This window comes from Scyliorhinus torazame, chromosome 17 (assembly GCF_047496885.1).
Source record: "Scyliorhinus torazame isolate Kashiwa2021f chromosome 17, sScyTor2.1, whole genome shotgun sequence".
NCBI lineage: Eukaryota > Metazoa > Chordata > Chondrichthyes > Carcharhiniformes > Scyliorhinidae > Scyliorhinus > Scyliorhinus torazame.
The window spans coordinates 177,949,054-177,972,965 of NC_092723.1; the positions used below are offsets into that span (position 1 = coordinate 177,949,054).

Sequence of the window (23,912 nt, forward strand, 5' to 3'; positions counted from 1 at the left end):
AAATGGACAAAAGCTAATCTAGAGGGAGAATTATTTACTCAGATAAAATTGTTTGAAAAAGGTTTTACTCCGTGTGGTAAACCACTGTTGCACCTGTATTAGGTGATGTAAGGTAGGACCCGTACTACAGGTTCGCCAGTAGTCCGTGCCTGCTGGCTCCGCCCAGTAGGCGGAGTATAAATATGCGTGTCCTCCATTCAGCAGCCATTTCACCAGCTGCTGTGGGAGGCCACACATCTTAGAGCAATAAAGCCTCAGTTGTATCCAACTCTAGTCTTTGTTCAATTGATCGTGCCTCACTCCGCCTTTCAACATTGCGTGTGTTTGTTCATCACCAAGGGAATGACTAATAGCTTCTGGTTTCAGTGCAAGCCTTAATGCTTCCATTTTGTAATCTAGCCTTTTTCACAGCTGTTCGCCCCGAAAATGCTGTTATTTTATAAGACTATAATGTCGCGGACGAGGTTGACGGTAAATGTAAGTTAGAGTTATTTACAAGGGTCTGCCTAACACAGCATCTAACTCCCTGTGCAATCCTAGCTGGGAGGACTTATCTTACCAGGCCCCAATCTGGGCCTGCTTTTAACCTTTGCTCATAATGAACCCCAGGTGGTAGGCCTCTGCCCCCTACCTGGGGAGCCCATGCTCCATGAGTCCCACGGGGAGATTAATGATGGTTTCCTCATAGTCCTGATGGGGGTTATGACAAAGACGAATCTCTGTGTAAAATGATAATGGTGTAATCCATGGTGATATTGTACATAGAATACATTGCTGGCGGTAAAATCTTCTGCTGGAGTGGATCACTGTAAATCCACAGGCTAGATTTCACCGCACTGCAACAGCGCACAGTTTAGTTTGTAAATTAACCATTCTACTTAAAACAGTTTTAAAAATGTTGTCAGACTTCCCATTTTGCGACAGGAAAGGTGCACTTTTAACTCAAATCTTCTGCTGCTTTCCGACAGTCTGGAAGGACCAAGCTCTCAGAAAGATAAAATGAGTGAAAATAAAATAGGAGATGAAGGAGCTGAGAGGTTGGCGAACGTGTTGTCCAATTTAACATCACTGGAAAAGTTGATGTGAGTAAAAGATTTATAAACCTGTGCCATTTTGGAATATACATCCATCTGTCTTAAATAGCAAATCATACGCATATTTATATATATATATATATATATAATCACAGTATTCTAATGATTTTTAAAATTTCATTTGTGGAATGTGAGTGTCGTTCGCAAGACTGCCATATATTGCCCGTCCCTAATTTCCTGTAGGTGAGCTCTGTGAGTCACATTATATGTCCCACTAAGAACAGGGCTGCTGAATGAATGTTATGTGACATGCCCCTCCCCCCTCTCATCATATGGACCCTAAAATATCCCTTCACCGCACTCCATTGGTTTAGTCAATGTGACTCTACAAGCTCCTACCAAAGATTTCCTCTTCCTAGTTCCTCTTGTGTTATAAATGTTCATTACCAGGCGGCACGGTGGCACAGCGGTTAGCACTGCTGCCTCACGCCGCCGAGGACCCGGGTTCAATCCTGGTCCCGGGTCACTGTCCCTGTGGAGTTTGCACATTCTCCCCGTGTCTGCGTGGGTCTCACCCCCACAGCCCAAAGATGCGCAGGGTAGGTGGATTGGCCACGCTAAATTGCCCCTTCATTGGAATTTTAAAAAAAGAATTGAATAAATATTTTTTATTTGGTTCTGGAGATGGCTACACGTTTCACCATCTAAGTGCAATGCTCACTTTACAAACCAGGACTTTCCTGCTACATGTCAACCTTCAACTAGTTGGAGGTAAGGGGCGAAATTCTCCCCCAACGGCGCGATGTCCGCCGACTGGCGCCCAAAACGGCGCCAATCAGACGGGCATCACGCCGCCCCAAAGGTGCGGAATGCTCCGCATCTTTGGGGGCCGAGCCCCGACATTGAGGGGCTAGGCCGGCGCCGGAGGGATTTCCGCCCCGCCAGCTGGCGGAAACGGCGTTTGTTGCCCCGCCAGCTGGCGGGGAAATGACATCCCCGGGCGGCGCATGCGCGGGAGCGTCAGCGGCCGCTGACAGTTTCCCGCGCTTGCGCAGTGGGGAGAGTCTCTTCCGCCTCCGCCATGGTGGAGGCCGTAGCGGAGGCGGAAGGGAAAGAGTGCCCCCACGGCACAGGCCCGCCCGCGGATCAGTGGGCCCCGATCGCGGGCCAGCCCACCGTGGGGGCACTCCCCGGGGTCAGAACGCCCCGCACCCCCCCCCAGGACCCCGGAGCCCACCCGCGCCGCCTTGTCCCGCCGGTAAATACCTACTTTAATTTACGCCGGCGGGACAGGCAATATCTCGGCGGGACTTCGGCCCATCTGGGCCGGAGAATTGAGCGGGGGGGCCCGCCAACCGGCGCGGCCCGATTCCCGCCCCCGCCCAATCTCCGGTACCGGGGACTTCGGCAACCGGCGGGGGCGGGATTCACGGCGGCCAACGGCCATTCTCCGACCCGCTGGGGGGGTCGGAGAATGACGCCCAAGTTTCTTTAGCAGTGTGGCCATATGGACCACAATGTATCCTTTTCAATGCAATTTCATTCTGAGGCTGCATTGCTTTGTACAAAGAACAAAGAAAAGTACAGCACAGGAACAGGCCCTTCGGCCCTCCAAGCCCGTGCCGACCATGCTGCCCGACTAAACTAAAATCTTTTACACTTCCTGGGTCCGTATCCCTCCATTCCCATCCTATTCATATATTTGGCAAAATGCCCCTTAAATGTCACTGTCGTCCCTGCTTCCACCACCTCCTCCGGCAGCGAGTTCCAGGCACCCACTACCCTCTGTGTAAAACACTTGCCTCGTACAACTCCTCTAAACCTTGCCCCTCGCACCTTAAACCTATGCCCCCTAGTAATTGACCCCTCTACCCTGGGAAAAAGAGTCTGACTATCCACTCTGTCTATGTCCCTCATAATTTTGTAGACCTTTATCAGGTCGCCCCTCGACCTCCTTCGTTCCAGTGAGAACAAACCAAGTTTATTCAACCTCTCCTCTTGGCTAATGCCCTCCATACCAGGCAACATTCTGGTAAATCTCTTCTGCACCCTCTCTAAAGCCTCCACATCCTTCTGGTAGTGTGTTGACCAGAATTGAACACTATACTCCAAGTGTGGCCTAACTAAGGTTCTATACAGCTGCAACATGACTTGCCAATTCTTATACTCAATGCCCCGGCCAATGAAGGCAAACATGCCGTATGACTTCTTGACTACCTTCTCCACCTGTGTTGCCCCTTTCAGTGACCTGTGGACCTGTACACCAAGATCTCTCTGACTGTCAATACTCTTGAGGGTTCTACCATTCACTGTATATTCCCTACCTGTATTAGACCTTCCAAAATGCATTACCTCACATTTGTCCAGATTAAACTCCATCTGCCATCTCGCCGCCCAAGTCTCCAAACGATCTAAATCCTGCTGTATCCTCTGACAGTCCTCATCGCTATCCGCAATTCCACCAACCTTTGTGTCGTCCGCAAACTTACTAATCAGACCAGTTACATTTTCCTCCAAATCATTGACATATACTATGAACAGCAAAGGTCCCAGCACTGATCCCTGCGGAACACCACTAGTCACAGCCCTCCAATCAGAAAAGCACCCTTCCATTGCTACTCTCTGCCTTCTATGACCTAGCCAGTTCTGTATACATCTTGCCAGCCCACCTCTGAACCCGTGTGACTTCACCTTTTGTACTAGACTGCCATGAGGGACCTTGTCAAAGGTCTTACTGAAGTCCATATGGACAACATCCACTGCCCTACCTGCATCAATCATCTTTGTGACCTCCTCGAAAAACTCTATCAAGTTAGTGAGACACGACCTCTACTTCACAAAACCGTGCTGCCTCTCGCTAATACGACCCCTTGCTTCCAAATGGGAGTAGATCCTGTCTCGAAGAATTCTCTCCAGTAATTTCCCTACCACTGACATAAGGCTCACCGGCCTATAGTTCCCTGGATTATCCTTGCTACCTTTTTTAAACAAAGGAACAACATTGGCTATTCTCCAGACCTCCGGGACATCACTTTATTTGCCAATGACTTTTCGTGACCTCTTTTAGCCCTCCCGACTCCTTGCTTAAGTTCCTTCCTACTTTCCTTATATTCCACACAGGCTTTGTCTGTTCCCAGCCTTCTAGCCCTGACAAATGCCTCCTTTTTCTTTTTGATGAGGCCTACAATATCCCTCGTTATCCAAGGATCGCACAATTTGCCATACTTATCCTTCTTCCTCACAGGAACATGCCGGTCCTGAATTCCTTTCAATTGACATTTGAAAGCCTCTCACATGTCAGATGTTGATTTACCCTCAAACATCTGCCCCCAATCTAGGTTCTTCAGTTCCCGCCTAATATTGTTATAATTAGCCTTCCCCCAAGTTAATACATTCACCCGAGGACCACTTTTATCCTTGTCCACCAGCACTTTAAAACTTACTGAATTGTGAACAAAGGAACCTCCCTCTCCCTCAGTGAACATCAACAGTGGCAATTTGGGATGCCTCCTGTCCCACTCATTGAATACACCAATTCTGGAGTTACCCCCTGTCCCACTCTGCAATATAATTGGTCCTGGAATCGCATAGTTCCTTTCTCAAATGAACATTTGATATTATTCCCCTGTCCTGTTCTCCCATCTCCCTCTGTCTCTTCTACTATATCTAACCTTTTCCTCACCATTTCAAATTACCCTTTCCCATCTAATCTCCCTCTTCCATTTTCCTCCTCTCTCTTCCTACCTTTACTCCTTCAGTACCTTCTTCCCCCTCCCCCCTGTCCTCCTCGTCATTCCATGTGATCCCCCTCCTCTCCATCTCCCCTTTCTTTTACCTTCTCATTCCCTTCCTCTTGTCCCCCTGCCCTTCCCTGATCCCCTCAGGCACCTAATTGGTGGGAGTGGGGCAGTTGGAGGTGAGAAGTGTCAGGAAACAGAGAACAAAGAAAATACAGCACAGAACAGGCCCTTCGGCCCACGATGTTGTGCAGAACCTTTGTCCTAGATTAATCATAGATTATCATTGAATTTACAGTGCAGAAGGAGGCCATTCGGCCCATTGAGTCTGCACCGGCTCTTGGAAAGAGCACCCCACCCAAAGTCAACACCTCCACCCAACACTAAGGGCAATTTTGGACACCAAGGGCAATTTATCATGGCCAATCCACCTAACCTGCACATCTTAGGACTGTGGGAGGAAACCGGAGCACCCGGAGGAAACCCACGCAGACACAGGGAGGATGTGCAGACTCCGCACAGACAGTGACCCAAGCCGGAATCAAACCTGAGACCCTGGAGCTGTGAAGCAATTGTGCTATCCACAATGCTACCGTGCTGCCCTTAAGAAGAAATTAATCTACACTATATCATTTTACCGTAATCCATGTACCTATCCAATAGCTGCTTGAAGGTCCCTAATGTTTCCGAATCAACTACTTCCACAAGCAGTGCATTCCATGCCCCCACTACTCTCTGGGTAAAGATCCTACCTCTGACATCCCCCCTATATATTCCACCATTCACCTTAAATTTATGTCCCCTTGTAATGGTTTGTTCCACCCGGGGAAAAAGTCTCTGACTGTCTACTCTATCTATTCCCCTGATCATCCTATAAACCTCTATCAAGTTGCCCCTCATCCTTCTCCGTTCTAATGAGAAAAGGCCTAGCACCCTCAACCTTTCCTCGTAAGACCTACTCTCCATTCCAGGCAACATCCTGGTAAATCTCCTTTGCACCTTTTCCAAAGCTTCCACATCCTTCCTAAAATAAGGCGACCAGAACTGTACACAGTACTCCAAATGTGGCCTTACCAAAGTTTTGTACAGCTGCATCATCACCTCACGGCTCTTAAATTCAATCCCTCTGTTAATGAACGCTAGCACACCATAGGCCTTCTTCACAGCTCTATCCAGATGCTCAGAAACCCTATCCTTCAGTACCCTTTCCATGACTTTGCCGACCACCGAAGTAAGAATAACTGGCCTGTAATTCCCAGGGTTAGACCTAGTCCCTTTTTTGAACAGGGGCACGACATTCGCCACTCTCCAATCCCCTGGTACCACCCCTGTTGACAGTGAGGATGAAAAGATCATTGCCAACGGCTCTGCAATTTCATCTCTTGCTTCCCATAGAATCCTTGGAAATATCCCGTCAGGCCCGGGGGACTTGTCTATCCTCAAGTTTTTCAAAATGCCCAACACATCTTCCTTCCTAACAAGTATTTCCTCGAGCTTACCAATCTGTTTCACACTGTCCTCTCCAACAATATCGCCCCTCTCATTTGTAAATACAGAAGAAAAGTACTCGTTCAAGACCTCTCCTATCTCTTCAGACTCAATACACAATCTCCCGCTACTGTCCTTGATCGGACCTACCCTCGCTCTAGTCATTCTCATATTTCTCACATATGTGTAAAAGGCCTTTGGGTTTTCCTTGATCCTACCCGCCAAAGATTGTTCATGCCCTCCCTTAGCTCTCCTAATCCCTTTCTTCAGTTCCCTCCTGGCTATCTTGTATCCCTCCAACACCCTGTCTGAACCTTGTTTCCTCAGCCTTACATAAGTCTCCTTTTTCCTCTTAACAAGACATTCAACCTCTCTTGTCAACCATGGTTCCCTCACTCGACCATCTCTTCCCTGCCTGACAGGGACATACATATCAAGGACATGTAGTACCTGTTCCTTGACCAAGTTCCACATTTCACTTGTATCCTTCCCTGATAGCCTATGTTCCCAACCTATGCACTTCAATTCTTGTCTGACAACATCGTATTTACCCTTCCCCCAATTGTAAACCTTGCCCTGTTGCACGCACCTATCCCTCTCCATTACTAAAGTGAAAGTCACAGAATTGTGGTCATTATCTCCAAAATGCTCCCCCACTAACAAATCTATCACTTGCTCTGGTTCATTACCAAGTACTAAATCCAATATTGCCCCTCCTCTGGTCGGACAATCTACATACTGAGGTAGTGTAAAACAATCTATCTTTGTATTGATGGTGTTGCTTTAAGTATGCTTAATTTAGCGTTTCTGTACAAGAAAGGGTTAACGCTTTCGTTTGCTTCATGTTAAACAAAGGTGCCTGTATGTCTGTGGGTTCAGGTCACTTTAAACTGTGCCTACATTGTAATTAAAGGGCGTGAAAGTAAACCGGGTTTAAAGGAAAATTAGGTTGTTGCTTAGTAACCCGGAGCCGGCAGAGGTTAGGAAGAACTTGTGAGTTTAGTTTAAGCTGGACCCAAGAGGAGTTGGACAGGACCAGGGAACTGGGAAAAGCAGACTTCTGAAAAGGACAAAAGTCTAAAAACCAGGGAGTTGGGATAAAAAGTATATCTCAGGAAGACATACTTAAATGAAAGGAAGAATGAACAAAAAGTTGAACAAGGTCCTGTGGGCAAAGTTAAAGTAAATAGCAGAGAAATTGCTTGAGTTAAAGAGACAGCTACAAGAACCAGATTTAAAAGTGAGAAGCCAGACATCCGACATAAATCAGAAGTCTTGTGGCATCTTAATACAGCCTGTGAAACAGTAGTATTCGGTTGCCATGGATGGGCGCCTGAGAGTTTGGGTGGAATCTTGAATGCTCGTGGCAATCCAAGGCAGAGAAATACTGAAAGGAGAGGTTGAAATCCTGGAAGTGGATCCTTGGTGAAGGCATCTGAGAGAAAGCATGGTTGAGAGAAGATTCCAAGGTGTGTTTTTCGAGCGTGGAGTTTGGAAACACTTGTGTGGACGTCAGAGTTCCAATGAGACCAGTTGGATCACAATGTATCGAGCATCTGGGGAGATTTGACGAGATATCCGCAGAGTGTGTAATGAGTGGTGTCTGCCACTTGGGTTCAAAGACTGACCACATTTTACCTATTGGTTTACATGGACAAAGTACTTCCTGAGAACATTGGAATATAAGATCTATTTTGGTAACTTGCGTAACCCTTAACAATCTATGAACATCTGTAAAGATATAGGTGAGATGAAGGTATTATAGTTAATCTTTTGTTTAATATAGTTAATTGTTTATATAGTTAATTGTTTAATATAGTTAACTTTTAATCGGCAGTCCTGTGCCTCTGTTCATCCACGTCTTCAAACAAAAAAATAAAAGTTACGATATATCGGGTCAAGGTTCCGCTCTGGGACCTGACTGCCCAGCAGTCGCATCAGCTGGGACCGTAACAGAAGTCCCGACTCACAGAAAATGCCCACTCAGACTTAAATACAGAAAAAGCTGGAGAACCCAGCAAGTGACAGCATCTGTGGAGAGAGAAACAGAGTTAACCTTTGGAGACCATCTGACTTTTCCTCAGACTTGGTAACCCTAATTCCAGTAAACACATATAATTGGGTCATGTCCTCTGACTAACCATGGACATGGTCACAGCAGATTCAGTAATTAATTCGAGATATGTAACAAATTAACCCAGCTATTAGTCTGTTTTTCTGGGCTGCAGAAGCTCCTGGATTGGTTCCTCGGGAAACCCAAAGTTACAACCGGGGTACAAAGAAAGCACTTGTAACATGGTGCCATCTTCTTTCAGGATTTTGTAACAGTCCTTTACACGTTAATTGTAACATTGAATGTCCAATTTAGTTTGAAGTATTTGCAATTACGTTATTTTACAGATTATCGCGCAACCAGATAGAGACCGAGGAGCGCAGGAGCTGGCTAGATCTCTTCCTAATCTGAAATCCTTAAAGACACTGAGGTAAGTTTTGAAGTAAATTTCTTTTGAGAGCTAATTTCGGAAAATGATTCATGGAAGCGCCTACATCATAAATGTAGCCTAATTAAGTTTAATTGTGGATGGCTCTAATGTTTACCCTTTGGATTTTCAGACAGCTAAATCCATCTTTTTCAGGAATCAATTAGCTTAATTTACTCTTGACATGCCCCAGATTCTGTACGGAGGTTGCTATAAGATTTTTAAAAATTGTGCCATACATTTACTTGAGTTGCTTGTGTCAATTTAAGGACGTTCATTAAATATTACGTTGTTGGATCTTCCTGAATGTTTTCCCGCATCCTCTCCAATTTCAGGATTCTCCCAAACTAGCAAATGTAGCCTGGAGAATAGACAGGTGAGCTGTTCCCATGGGCGTGGAATCTTCCGTCTTTTGCACAGAGTGCCGGCTGAGACGGGATAGCTGGGGGGTTAGGCAGCCGGCCTTCCTCACCACTACTCTGTGCAGGATACATCTGCAAGTGGTCCCACACAGTCATGCTGGCAGGACGGGGCTGGAAAAAGCCGGGAATGCTGGGAATCCCGAGATCGGGGAGCCATTTTTAAATTTCCCCGTACACAGCGAACCCCCCCCCCCCCTGCCGCAATGGAGCTCCCCAGATGGGCCCCCCTTTGCACTGCCATGGACAGTGCCAGGGGCAGTGCTGGTGTAGTCTCTGGGTATGCCCCTTACCTATACGCCCCTGGCAGGTTCCTTTTGCATGGTTCACATTTTGCAACACCTGTTGTAAACCTCGCCGAGGTGTCAGCACTCCGGTGAAGGGAGAATTCCTAGTGTTGAGGGGGGGCGACTTGGCAGGAAAGCCATTGAATGAGGTGTTAATTTACTGGAATAATCCCGACCTTTCTGGGTGGGAACTAGAGTATGTCACCGACGAGATTCTTGTTTTCCGACTCTCGCGATATTTTGTGCCCACATCGCCGTTTGCACTCTCGACAAACCCTGCTTAATATCGCAGACATGCATCTCTAATGCCGAACTGCAGCATTTGCTAAGGGACCCTTTTTGTGATCTCCCTTTGAGAAAACAGTGGGCAGAAATCAGATGCATGCAATGTCACGGCACCATGCTGAGGGACTCCTGCACCGTGTGATCAATCATCCACACACCTTGGCTGGAATTCTACAGCCGCTGGGATTCTCTTTTCCCGCTGTCAGTGCGGCCCCGCCCATGAGATCCCCAGCGACGTGGGGGGGGGGCTTCAATAGTAAATCCCATTGACAAGCAGCGGGAAGAGAGACTCCTGCCGCCGGGAAACGCGCGGCTGGGAGACCGGAGAATCTAGCCCCTTATTTTTAAAAGTAAGTCTGGAGATGCAGACGACAGGCCTTTTTAAAACCTGCCATTAGCATGTTGGAGAACAGCAATTGTAGCCTGAAAGTAGACTTTGTGATTTCACCCTTAAGTGAACCTTACGTCTGTTTTATATGACCTGGATTTTTTAATATTCAAATCGTGTTTTCCAGAGACTTTCTTTTAATGTAAGTAAGTTTCGGATAGCATCAAACCTGAAAGGGAATTATTTAAATACAAAACTCTCATTTCACCTGTATGTGATGTAATTGGGTAGGATTTTCCAGCCCTTCCCGCTGGCAGAATCGACCCGCCGAAAGCGACATACTACGGCGGGTCCCCCGGTAGCAGGACAGGCGAGCCATACGAAACGCTACAGAAAATGTTGGGACCAGAATGTCCCGCTGGCGGGCAATGGCGAGCCGGAAGATCCCGCTTGCGGCCAATGGCAAGCCGGAAGATCCCGCTTGCGGCCAATGGCGAGCCGGAAGATCCCGCGTGCGGCCACTGGCGAGCCGGAAGATCCTGCTGGTAACCAATGGCGAGCTGCCTCCACCACCAGTAAACATGTCATGAGGAAGCTGGAAAATCCCACCCATTAAGTAGAATTCACCACAAAACGTTTTCAATGTACACCTTACCTGATCCATCTTTCATCTTATTTTACAGTCTCTATGACAATATTATTGGTGATACAGGAGCAGAGAAACTAGCAGAAATACTCCCAGTAATGAAATCACTGAAAGTTCTGGAGTAAGTATCATTATTATAAAGTCGAACAATAATTATATTACAATTGGGCTAAGGCTTTCGCTCCTCTTCCTTTCTGCTTATGTATCTCCTTCCTTGCTGAAATTATTGTAGATATAGGTATGCACAGGATGTACAGATTTATGGAGCCAAAGTCCTGCACCCTAGCTATTTCAGGGCATGGCTGTCACCGGAGTTTTCATTTCCGGGATGTGGGCATCACTGGCTAGGCCAGCATTTATTGCCCATCACGAGTTGCACTTGAGAAGGTGATGGTGAGCTGCCTTCTTGAGCCACTGCAGTCCCTAAGGTGTAAGTACACCACTGTGCTGTGAGGGAGGGAGTTTCAGGATTCTGACCTTGTAACAGTGAAGGAATGGCGATATATTTTCAAGTCACGATGGTGAGTAACATGGAGGGGAACTTCCAAGTGTCGACAGGAATAGCGCCAGAAGACTGGAGGATAGCAAATGTTGTCCCCTTGTTCAAGAAGGGGAGTAGAGACAACCCCGGTAACTATAGACCAGTGAGCCTTACTTCTGTTGTGGGCAAAGTCTTGGAAAGGTTTATAAGAGATAGGGGGTGTCATTCTCCGACCCCCCGCCGGGTCGGAGAATGGCCGTTGGCCGCCGTGAATCCCGCCCCCGCCCCCGCCGAAGTCTCCGGTACCGGAGATTGGGCGGGGGCGGGAATCGGGCCGCGCCGGTTGGCGGGACCCCCCGCTCAATTCTCCGGCCCGGATGGGCCGAAGTCCCGCCCAGAAATTGCCTGTCCCGCCGACGTAAATCAAAGCTGGTATTTACCGGCGGGACCAGGCGGCGTGGGCGGGCCCCGGGGTCCTGGGGGGGCGCGGGGCGATCTGACCCCGGGGGGTGCCCCCACGGTGGCCTGGCCCGCGATCGGGGCCCACCGATCCGTGGGCGGGCCTGTGCCGTGGGGGCACTCTTTCCCTTCCGCCTCCGCCACGGCCTCCACCATGGCGGAGGCGGAAGAGACTCTCCCCACTGCGCATGCGCGGGAAACTGACAGCGGCCGCTGACGCTCCCGCGCATGCGCCGCATTTCCGCGCCAGCTGGCGGGGCAACAAATGCCATTTCCGCCAGCTGGCGGGGCAACAAACGGCATTTCCACCAGCTGGCGGAAATGGCGTTTGTTGCCCCGCCAGCTGGCGCGGAAATGCGGCGCATGCGCGGGAGCGTCAGCGGCCGCCGACAGTTTCCCGCGCATGCGCAGTGGGGAGAGTCACTTCCGCCTCCGCCATGGTGGAGACCGTGGCGGAGGCGGAAGGGAAAGAGTGCCCCACGGCACAGGCCCGCCCGCGGATCGGTGGGCCCCGATCGCGGGCCAGGCCACCGTGGGGGCACCCCCCCCGGGGTCAGATCGCCCCGCGCCCCCCCCCCCCCCCAGGACCCCGGAGCCCGCCCACGCCGCCTGGTCCCGCCGGTAAATACCAGCTTTGATTTACGCCGGCGGGACAGGCAATTTCTGGGCGGGACTTCGGCCCATCCGGGCCGGAGAATTGAGCGGGGGGTCCCGCCAACCGGCGCGGCCCGATTCCCGCCCCCGCCCAATCTCTGGTACCGGAGACTTCGGCGGGGGCAGGATTCACGGCGGCCAACGGCCATTCTCCGACCCGGTGGGAGGTCGGAGAATGACGCCCAGGATGTATAATCATCTGAAAAGGAATAATTTGATTAGAGATAGTCAATACGGTTTTGTGAAGGGTAGGTCGTGCCTCACAAACCTTATTTAGTTCTTTGGGAAGGTGACCAAATAGGTGGATGAGGGTAAAGCAGTTGATGTGGTGTATATGGATTTCGGTAAAGCGTTTGATAAGGTTCCCCACGGTAGGCTACTGCAGAAAATACGGAAGCATGGGATTCAGGGAGATTTAGCAGTTTGGATCAGAAATTGGCTAGCTGGAAGAAGACAAAGGGTAGTGGTTGATGGGAAATGTTCAGACTGGAGTCCAGTTACTAGTGGTGTACCACAAGGATCTGTTTTGGGGCCCCTGCTGTTTGTCATTTTTATAAATGACCTGGAGGAGGGCATAGAAGGATGGGTGAGTAAATTTGCAGATGACTCTAAAGTTGGTGGAGTTGTGGACAGTGCGGAAGGATGTTACAAGTTACAGAGGGTCATAGATAAGCTGCAGCGCTGGGCTGAGGTGGCAAATGGAGTTTAATGCAGAAAAGTGTGAGGTGATTCATTTTGGAAGGAATAACAGGAAGACTGGGCTAATGGTAAGATTCTTGGTAGTGTGGATGAGCAGAGCGTTCTCAGTGTCCATGTACATAGATCCCTTAAAGTTGCCACCCAGGTTGAGAGGGTTGTTAAGAAGGCGTACGGTGTGTTAGCTTTTATTGGTAGAGGGATTGAGTTTCGGAGCCATGAGGTCATGTTGCAGCTGTACAAAACTCTGGTGCGGCCGCATTTGGAGTATTGCGTGCAATTCTGGTCGCCGCATTATAGGAAGGATGTGGAAGCATTGGAAAGGGTGCAGAGGAGATTTACTAGAATGTTGCCTGGTATGGAGGGAAGATCTTATGAGGGAAGGCTGAGGGACTTGAAGCTGTTTTCGTTAAGAGAGAAGGTTAAGAGGTGACTTAATTGAGGCATACAAGATAATCAGAGGATTAGATAGGGTGGACAGTGAGAGCCCTTTTCCTCGGATGGTGATGTCTAGCACGAGGGGACATAGCTTTAAATTTAGGGGAGATAGATATAGGACAGATGTCAGAGGTAGGTTCTTTACTCAGAGAGTAGTAAGGGCATGGAATGCCCTGCCTGCAACAGTAGTGGACTCGCCAACACTAAGGGCATTCAAATGGTCATTTGATAGACATATGGATGATAAGGGAATACTGTAGCTGGGCTTTAGAGTGGTTTCACAGGTCAGCGCAACATCGAGGGCTGAAGTGCCTGTACTGCGCTGTAATGTTCTATGTTCTATGTGTCTGCTGCTCTTGTCCTTCTAGGTGGTAGCGTTCGTGGGGTTGGAAGGTGCTGTCTAAGGATCCTTGGTGATCCTTGATGGTATTGATCCTTGCTGTTTTAGACACCCCAGTGACTGTCTTATTTTTAAGAATTGACTGCATTTTATAAAGAATCCAGAGCGTGCAATACTTTTAGTTGTTTGAATTTGCTGCGAGTGCTGATGACTTTGTTTTAGAATTTACAGAGACCATTTTTAAATTATCTCTGCAGTGTTAAATTCAATAAAATCACAGATGTTGGAGCCGAGAGATTGACCCAGAGTTTAAAGAATTGTCCCCATGTTGAGACAATATGGTAAGTCTGACCGAGTTCCATGGATGACTCACTTGCACTTTTCCTCATGAATATTGCTCTTTTAAAATCCCCCCTTTATTTCAAACTGGATATTAAATAGGCACAGATTGTGATGAACAGGAATTTCAGATATATTGTATTATGAGTATTTGGTATAGTTAGGGTTAAAAACCTGGGTTAGTGTGTGTATAACTGCTGCAGTAGTGTTTTTATATCTTGGTTTAAAAGGCAACTATGTGTTTGGAAGCCAGAGGTGCAATTAACGCATCGTAAAAGCTTGGGATTTTTGTTTGGATTAAGACGGTTCCCTGTGCAGTAGTTAATAGATGCATTGTGTTTCAACTTGGTGAGATGCTGTATTTAATAGCAGGAGCTAGAATACCAGGCATTTTGCAGAAAAGCATTTTTAGTTTAGTTTTAGATTGGGATGTGAGCCGAAGTCAAGCATCTGCTCTCACTGCAGTTCAGTTAAAACATTGACTGGGGCCAGAAGCAGATTTGCCTGTGAACAGGATAGGCAGTTTCAACCATGCGTTGAGGCAGACAGGAGTTTGAAGGTGATTCTGGATGTCAATCTATGAACACAGTTTCTGATCAGCCATGATCTCATTGAATGGTGGAGCAGGCTCGAGGGGCCAGATGGCCTACTCCTGCTCCTAGTTCTTATGTTCTTATGTTCTATGAAGACCTCAGCTAAAGATCCTGCACTGTTCTGACATGATTCAGGTATATCTCTGAAAACATTTTCAAAGAACATTTCTTCTACTAACTGTATTTAAAAGTGGTTTGAGAGCTGGGATGGTTTTGTTGTTTGAACATAGTACATAGAACATACAGTGCAGAAGGAGGCCATTCGGCCTATCGAGTTTGCACCGACCCACTTAAACCCTCACTTCCACCCTATCCCATTAACCCCTCCTAACCTTTTTGGTCACTAAGGGCAATTTATCATGGTCAATCCACCTAACCTGCACGTCTTTGGGCTGTGGCAGAAAACCGGAGCACCCGGAGGAAACCCACGCAAACGCAGGGAGAACGTGCAGACTCCGCACAGACAGTGACCCAGCGGGGAATCGAACCTGGGACCCTGGCGCAGTGAAGCCACAGTGCTATCCACTTGTGCTACCGTGCTGCCCCTAAGGGCAGTGGGAATAAAGAGGGTTACTGTGTCACTGTATTGTTTATGGGGTAATTGTAAACTATTTTTTTGTGTGCTGTTAAATATATTTTAATACTGTGTGAGTAATAAAGTTTGTTTTAACCTACCATATCCCTTTTTTTAGTGAAATCACTTCTGGAACAATTTTCTCACAGTCTTACAAAATTAAAATAAAATATTGGGGTTTCTGACTAATATCCTAGCCATTGTTAGGGTCTGGTTGGCATCGTAATAAACTTTACTCTCCAGTGTTTCGGACTTGCAGGAATGTTCCCTTTATTTAAACAAAACTGCTCTGATCTGAGTGATTATTTGATTTTTTTTCCTCCTTTTTCATGACCACAGAAAACCCAGTTCTACTTACGTGCTTTAGGCTTCCTGAGTACAAACAGAACAACTTATCTCCCAGTTTATATCCGCCCCCACCCCACTCTCCCCGGACATGCTGGGCAGAATTTGTGATGTGTGATGGAGGTTGTGACCGGAGCACGAGAGCACGTTCTTGTCTTGGGGGCCAACTTTAACAGTAGATGCTTGGGGTTGGCAGGGTTAGGAAGTAGTTGGGGGGGGGGGGGCGTGGTGATGGTTACCCATTCGCAGGTAGCAGCTCTAGCCAATTAAGGCCCAGGAAGCCCTACGGAGAGGTGGCTTCTCCACAGTAACGGTCTTCCAGTTGCATCTTCAATAGGACGTCTTCAGGGGAAGCCCCCATCTTGATGTGCCCTCTCTCTCACCTAGAAGCCCCCACCTCTGATGGTAGGGCTGTCAATCTCTCAGGCTTGGATGGTCTCCTATCGGCCATCCAGCCTCAGAAACCCACCTGCAGTCCTTAATTGGGACCCGGAAGTGGCCCGGACATTGAGGTCCCAACCCCTAAATAGAAATCCCGCCCACTTTCTCTCACTCCAATACCACACTACCCTCACCTCTCACCTTTTCAAGCACACCGAAGCGCGTACAAATAATCCATTGACTAAATTGTCATCCGGGATCATTGGATGCTGATCAAGAGAAGAAATCTGGGGCGGGATTCTCCGTGAACCGGTGAGGCGGGGCACTCCGGAGCCGAGGAGTGGCGTGAACCACTCCGGAGTCAGGCCGCCCGAAGGTGCTGAATCCTCCGCACCTTCAGGGGCTAGGCCGGTGCCGGAGAGGTTTGCACCGCGCCAGCCGGCGCGGAAGGGGCTTGGCGCCACGCCAACCAGCACCGAAGGGCCTCCGTCAGCCGGCGCGAGTTGGCGCATGCGCGGGTGCGCCAGCATGTGCTGGCGTCATCCCAGCGTATACGCAGGGGGGCTTCATCCCGTGCCGGCCATCGCGGACTGTTACAGCGGCTGGCGCGGAGGAATAGAGTGCCCCCACGGCACAGGCCCGCCCGCGGATCGGTGGGTTCCAATTGCGGGTCAGGCCACCATTGGGGCACCCACCAGGGCCAGATCCCTCCCCCCCCCCCCCCCCCCCCCCCCCCCCCTGAGGTCCCCAGAGGCCACCCTCAGAGCCAGGTCCCGCCGGCAAGTACTGTTGTAATTTCTACCGGCGGGACCGGCCGAAAACGGGCGGCCACTCGGCCCATCGTGGGCCGGAGAATCGCCGGGCCACACGGCCCCCGACCAGTGCAGCGCGATTCTCGCCCCTGCCAAATCCCCGGAGAATTTGGCAGCCGGCGGGTCGGGATTCACGCTGCACCCCGCCGATTCTCCGACCCGGTGGGGCGTCGGAGAATCCCGCCCCTGAGCCGGTCGTTACCCACTTCCCAGCCCAAGGACGTGAGGCCAGTTGTAGTGCCCCCAGACCCTGAGATCAGCCATCTATCTGACTGTGGGAGAGGTCACAGCCACCCCCACAAATGCCTTATTTGATGTCAACGCACACTTTCCCTAGCACCCAGGACTGGGATTCGGAATGGTTGCTGAAACCAATTGTAGCCGTCCTGTACCATCCTAGCTATGATGAACCTTCCTTGTCTGTATGTTTTGATGCAACATTGAACATTGTCTTTACTCACTAGGCTGTGAAGGATTTTGTGTTCTGTTTTACAGCGATATGTTTTCACTTTACAGGCTGTGGAGCCCTACAATTACACACTGGATGTCTGAACACATTAAACAGATTGACGTCAGAATGAATTTACAATAGGCACCTCTTCTTGCTCAGGTGAAGTTTCAATTACGTTTTTTATTCCACCCCTCCTCCTTCTGTGATACATATTTGTTTTGATGTGGAGATGCCGGCGTTGGACTGGGGTGAGCACAGTACGAAGTCTTACAACACCAGGTTAAAGTCCAACAGGTTTGTTTCGATGTCACTAGCTTTCGGAGCACTGCTCCTTCCTCAGAGCTCATACCTCTTCATTCACCTGAGGAAGGAGCAGCGCTCCGAAAGCTAGTGACATTGAAACAAACCTGTTGGACTTTAACCTGGTGTTGTAAGACTTCGTACATATTTGTTAGTTCAGGAGTTCCAATATTTTCCTTGCTCTTCAAGTCTGCTTTTACAGTGTTTTTCTTATTCAGGACATGATTCATTTTTGAAAGGTAGCATTTAGAAATTATGGGCACGACCTCCTGGCCGCATTGCGCCCGATACTCAGCACAGCCGGTAGATGCCGGGAGAGGTGTTCTCCGGGATATGCCCGGCTCGTCACGCCTTGCAAGATTTAATGGGATCTCGCGAGATGTTGTGGGCGGGATCAGTATTTTGCAAATCTGCATGTTAGAGTGCGATAGCTAGGCGTTGGGAGCTAACCTCTTCGCTTCGAAGACTTTGGGTGAGCGCCGGTCAGTCCTGCTCCCTACAAATGGGGACCAGACAGAAGGGCACATTTGGGGGTCTCCCAGGGGATCAGAGGCCCCTAGGTGCTGACACTCTGGGTAGGGTGGCACCCTGGCACTACTGGTGCCATCTGGGCATCTTGGCTCTGTCAGCCTGGCACTGTCACCTGGTTTCTCAAGGGGCACTGCCAGCTGGGAGGGGCACTGCCAGGGCGCCAGACTACCAGTGTCAAGATGCCAGACTGGGATTTCTCCCGCGCAGGGACCAGGCCAGGGGGAGCGCTGCGCATGTGAGGTGGGGTGGGGCCGAGGGACCCCCTTATAGGTGATTTGGGAGGGGGGGGCGTTTGGAGGTCAGTCCGGGGGGGGGGGGGGGGGGGGGGGGGGTGTCAAGAGATCGGGACACCATTTAGCGTCTCGATCTCTTCCAACACTGAGGAATTCCATCGAATGCAGCTCCTCAATGCAGGAAACAGGATAAATGCGGCCTTGGCGAGGAGTTTCCTGCTGAGGCCCTGAATTGAGTCCCGATAGTGTTACTGTAGTGTTACTCGACGCTGCGAGCCCTGGGAAACACCCGGCTAAACACGCATGTCACGCAACTTGCAAGTTGGTTAGATCGTGCCTGTTGCCATCTGGACATCTTGGCTCTGTTAGTTTTTAAGCTCTGCCAGCAGATCTTCCCAATACATGCTTCCAACTTCAGTTAGCAGCCTCGAGTGTCTGGCCTGTGGAACGTTTCCTTGGTGACTGTTGGTGCTGATGCACAAAATGGCTGATGGTGTAAAGCCAAACTAGACTTTGTGATGGAGCGGTCTGCTAATGCATAACTGCCCATTCAGTAACGGGGCTAGCTTCAATTGAGAGCAAGGTTAAAACATGCAATTAGGAGTTCTTAAGGGTCACTAATAACCCACATCTGGGGCGTTATTCTCCGACCCCCCAGCGGGTCGGAGAATGGCCGTTGGCCGGCGTGAATCCCGCCCCCGCCGGTTGCCGAAGTCTCCGGTACCGGATATTCGGCGGGGGTGGGAATCGGGCCACGCCGGTTGGCGGGCCCCCCTGCTCGATTCTCCGGCCCGGTGGGCCGAAGTCCCGCCGATAAATTGCCTGTCCCGCCGGCGTAAATTAGAGTACCTATTTACCGGCGGGACAAGGCGGCGTGGGCGGGCTCCGGGGTCCTGGGGGGTGCGCGGGGCGATCTGACCCCGGGCGGGTGCCCCCACGGTGGCCTGGCCCGCGATCGGGGCCCACCGATCCGCGGGCGGGCCTGTGCCGTGGGGGCACTCTTTCCCTTCTGCCTCCGCAACGGTCTCCACCATGGCGGAGGCGGAAGAGACTCTCCCCACTGCGCATGCGTGGGAAACTGTCAGCGGCCGCTGACGCTCCCGCGCATGCGCCGCCCCGACATGTCATTTCCGTGCCAGCTGGCGGGGCAACAAAGGCCGTTTCTGCCAGCTGGCGGGGCGGAAATCCCTCCGGCGCCGGCCTAGCCCCTCAATGTTGGGGCTCGACCCCCAAACATGCGGAGCATTCCGCACCTTTGGGGCGGCGCGATGCCCGTCGGATTGGCGCCATTTTGGGCGCCAGTCGGCGGACATTGCGCTGTTTGGGGAGAATTTTGCCCATTATACTTCCCCAGCAATAGTTCTCAGAAATAATTGAAACAAAAATCTTTGTTTGAAAAATCTGTATTTCAATGGTCTAATTTCATGTTACTCTAAATGCATCAATAATTCTGATAGAGGAATGGACGATCTAAAGGCAGTTTATAGATTATGTATGCTGATGCAAAGAAACATCTCTATGAAACCATCTTGCTTTCATTTTTGTTTTTGGTAAACTTCATGCTTGTCAAAATCAGTGCTGGACATTAGACATTTTACACTTAGACCATATGACATAGGAGCAGAAGGCCATTCGGCCCATCGAGTCTGCTCTGCCATTCAATGTGACCATGACTGATCTGAAATGATAACTTTTAACGCCATGTCCACCGCTAACATCCAAAACGCTCACGTTAAGTAGGTATGTAACGCAGTGGTCTGGGAACAATGAGATGCAATAAGCCCCAATTTCTGAAGTATATTCCATGTAAGTCAGTTCCTTTGGCCACAGCAACAACCTTTATTCCCTTTTGTTCCTGGATTGACAATCAAGTGCCAGTTAGTGTCGACATGTGTGCAGCTTTGTGCAGTGGGCATGCACTCAGATAGAGCTGGGTTCAGAACGTTCAAATCCATTCAACCTGGAGCCTTCACAGCTGGCCGGCAAACAAGATGTCAATGGCACGTTCTGAAGCCGGACCTCAAAACTAACACCGTCCTTTCGACTTTTCTTTCTTCCTTTCCAGTGAGCCAAGCTATTCTTTTCTTCAAGCAGAACACAGCTAATCAGGGTTCTTTTTGCTTTGATTACAGTATTTTACAAGAAAGCACAAGTCAGCAGGATTTGGCAGGTGGAGCCTTTTAGCCTTCGCATTTCTTCAGACTAAATTGAAAATCCACCAGCTTCTGCATTCGGTGCGCAGTTTATGCGCAGGCATCACCAGACATCTTTCCTACTTTTCATCACCAAGAAACACCAGGAATGTCAATGAAGATTTCACCACATTTATCTAAGAAAGAGTTCAGGAGAAATGTCTTTACACCGAGTGTTTGGAATGTGGAACCCGCTACCAGATGAAGTAGTTTAGGTGGATATTATCAATGCATTTAAGGGGAGATGAGATAGATACATGGGAGAAATGAATCAAATGATATATTGATACATTGAGAGCAAGGTTGGAGGAGGCTTGTGTGGGGCATAAATACAGTTGGGCCGAATGGCCTGTTTCTGTATGGTACATTTTATGGATCTTATACCAAGAGGTGAAAGTTTTATCAGGGCATATTTGTATTTTGGGAACTTCACTCTCATTGGCTGGTGTTTGAGGAGAGCAATGCAGTCCAACCCTTCACCATCTCCCCTTGGGAGTGGAGCCATGGGGCCATTTGCCAATCTGCTGCCTCACGGCGCCAAGGTCCCAGGTTCGATCCCGGCTCTGGGTCGCTGTCCGTGTGGAGTTTGCACATTCTCCCCGTGTTTGCGTGGGTTTCGCCCCCACAACCCAAAGATGTGCAGGGTAGGTGGATTGGCCACGCTAAATTGCCCCTTAATTGGGAAAAAATGAATTGGGTACAATAAATTTATTTTTAAAAAAGAAATAGATTTTAAGGACTGTCATTAAGGAGGAGAAATTGGAAAAGGGCATTTCAGAGTTAAATGCCTGGGCACTTGACGGTATGGTGACTAATGGTGAAGTGATTAAATTCGGACATTCGCAAGGGAATACAAGACTGTATTGATTTAATAATGCATTTTCATCATTATTGCTGAAGATCCAAGTTTGAAGTGGTGTTGATATGTTCTTCTGATTTATTTATGTAGCATTGTTATTTATTTGATGCATTACTCAAAATAGTTAAGGAGTCACAAGCAGTTTATTGAGAAGCAGCAGTTCAAATCCAACATAAATCAGAATATTTTTATGATGTGTAACAGGTGAGAAGATTAATTGTTCCTGGATAGGATGCACAGATTGATAGGCAAGGTGGTTTGAGCTTTATAGCTCTCCCCCCCCCCGTCCAAAGTAATTTTCTGTTTCTGGGTGCCCTTTCACTGGGACTGCTGGACTTGTGTCAGTTGCTCCATTCAACTGCCCCAATTGCCAGGGGACAGGCAGCCAAGGGAGGCCCCCCCATTCCAGTCCCTAGCCCATATGGACTCACACTTTTGCTTATCTCTTGGAAGAACATCTTTGAGTTCACCCAGACTGTTGTTTAGATAGGTTGGGATGTGATTGCAGCTTATTAAGCCCGGGATTGTGTTCCACCAAGGTCTGTTTGAGCATTATGCCGTTGACATCTGGGGCGACATTCTCCGACCCCCCGCCGGGTCGGAGAATCGCCGGGGGCTGGCGTGAATCCCGCCCCCGCCGGTTGCTGAAGTCTCCGGCACCAGAGATTCGGTGGGGGCGGGAATCGGGCTGCGTCGGTTGGCGGGCCCCCCCGCTCGATTCTCCGGCCCGGATGGGCCGAAGTCCCGCCGATAAATTGCCTGTCCTGCCGGCGTAAATTAAATCACCTACCTTACCGGCGGGACAAGGCGGCGTGGGTGGGCTCCGGGGTTCTGGGGGAGGCGCGGGGCGATCTGGCCCCGGGGGGTGCCCCCACGGTGGCCTGGCCCGCGATCGGGGCCCACCATGGCGGAGGCGGAAGAGACTCCCTCCACTGCGCATGCGTGGGAAACTGTCAGCGGCCGCTGACGCTCCCGTGCATGCACCGCCCCGACATGTCATTTCCGCGGCGCTGGCGGGGCAACAAACACCGTTTCCGCCAGCTGGCGGGGCGGAAATCCCTCCGGCGCTGGCCTAGCCCCTCAATGTTGGGGCTCGGCCCCCAAAGATCGGCGCGGTGCCCGTCTGATTGGTGCCATTTTGGGCGCCAGTCGGCGGACATCGCGCCGTTTCCAGAGAATTTCGCCCCTGAATCCTAATCCATTGAAACAACAAAGAAACAAAGAACAATACAGGAACAGGCCCTTCAGCCCTCCAAGCCTGCGCCGATCACGTGTCCTATCTAGACCAAACGCCTGTACCCTTCTGTACCCCGTCTGTTCATATCTATCCAGATAAGTCTTACAGGTCGCTAACGTATCTGCCTCAACCACCTCACTTGGCAGTACATTCCAGGCCACCACCACCCTCTGTGTAAAAAAAACTTCCCCTGCACATCTCCACTGAACCTATCCTCCCTCACCTTGAACCTATTCCCCCATTGCTCTGTGTCAGCTGATACAGCTGCTGCAGAGCTCTTAAGCAGAGCGAAGGGCGGGGAGAGTAACCTCATTTTAATAATGCTCACTTTGTTGCATAACTTAGAAGACCATAGCATCAGCATTTCTCATAGTACAATTTCCAGCAAAGAAAGTGTATGATTATTTGACTTTTTCAACACATGCACTTTGTAATGACAGAGTAAAGAGCCCTATAAAGCCCTTTCTCCAATTTTACCCTTTCCCTTTCCTTGCTTCCACTGTGCCTAATCTACAATGGGATACAGTAAAATGTGGGAATGCAATGCTGCTGATGAAGGGGAGGAATAACTAACTTCTATTCTGTGGAAAGCTATTATTTTGTTGCCGGTGTAGATCTGAGAATGTGATAGTTAGATATTTGCCTATAACTAATCAATAATACATACCTTTTCAGATTTTCAACTCTTCATATTTTCTTTCATTAGTATTCCAGCACGGCATAAAAATCAAACAATATGTTTTAATTATAATAATGTTTGAGAATAACATGAATCTTGTACAAAAGGGATTTGAGATCCTTTTCTAGTATATGGAATGATGTATATGTGTAAACTGTCACGAACAGTTTGTATAGTTTGTCAATATGTGAAGTAAAACAATGTATTGTAAATATTTGTACAGAATTGGGGCACTCTCAGGAGAATGAAGGAACCAAATTAACATTAAGTTTTTTTAAATAAAAAGTGAAGTTGGTTTCAAATTAATTGTAAAAGAAAGTTGTTGCACTAAAATCATCTTTAAACTTTGCTGCTGTTTTAAATAAACTTGAGAAAATCAACTTTAACGAGATGTAACGTGTTCTTTTCCTGGTGTCAATGCTGTTACAATGTGATTGACAAATCGATGATCAGTCCCAACAGATCCTTGCTGAGGAGGGAGTGGATGGAGCATTATTGGCTACATGGGCGATAGCAGAGCAAAGATGTTTGGGTGAGAGTTGTATGACGACCCTGTTTCCTCCACGCCCAACCCCCCACCACTCCATCATTGTACCTGTTTCTTCAAGGGGCTT

The 23,912-nt window shown here is 49.2% G+C and overlaps 1 protein-coding gene across 1 annotated transcript in view; it reads left to right on the top strand.

Annotated features, from left to right (window-relative positions):
* ciita (class II, major histocompatibility complex, transactivator) overlaps positions 1 to 23,684 on the top strand; it is a 119,707-nt gene extending 96,023 nt beyond the window's left edge. The window contains 7 exon segments of the mRNA XM_072481718.1: positions 969 to 1,082; positions 8,660 to 8,676; positions 8,679 to 8,742; positions 10,742 to 10,825; positions 14,030 to 14,113; positions 17,333 to 17,426; positions 20,464 to 23,684. Of these exon segments, the coding sequence (XP_072337819.1) occupies positions 969 to 1,082; positions 8,660 to 8,676; positions 8,679 to 8,742; positions 10,742 to 10,825; positions 14,030 to 14,113; positions 17,333 to 17,408 (439 nt within the window). The 3' untranslated portion in view covers positions 17,409 to 17,426; positions 20,464 to 23,684.
* The last annotated feature ends 228 nt before the right edge of the window (positions 23,685 to 23,912 follow it).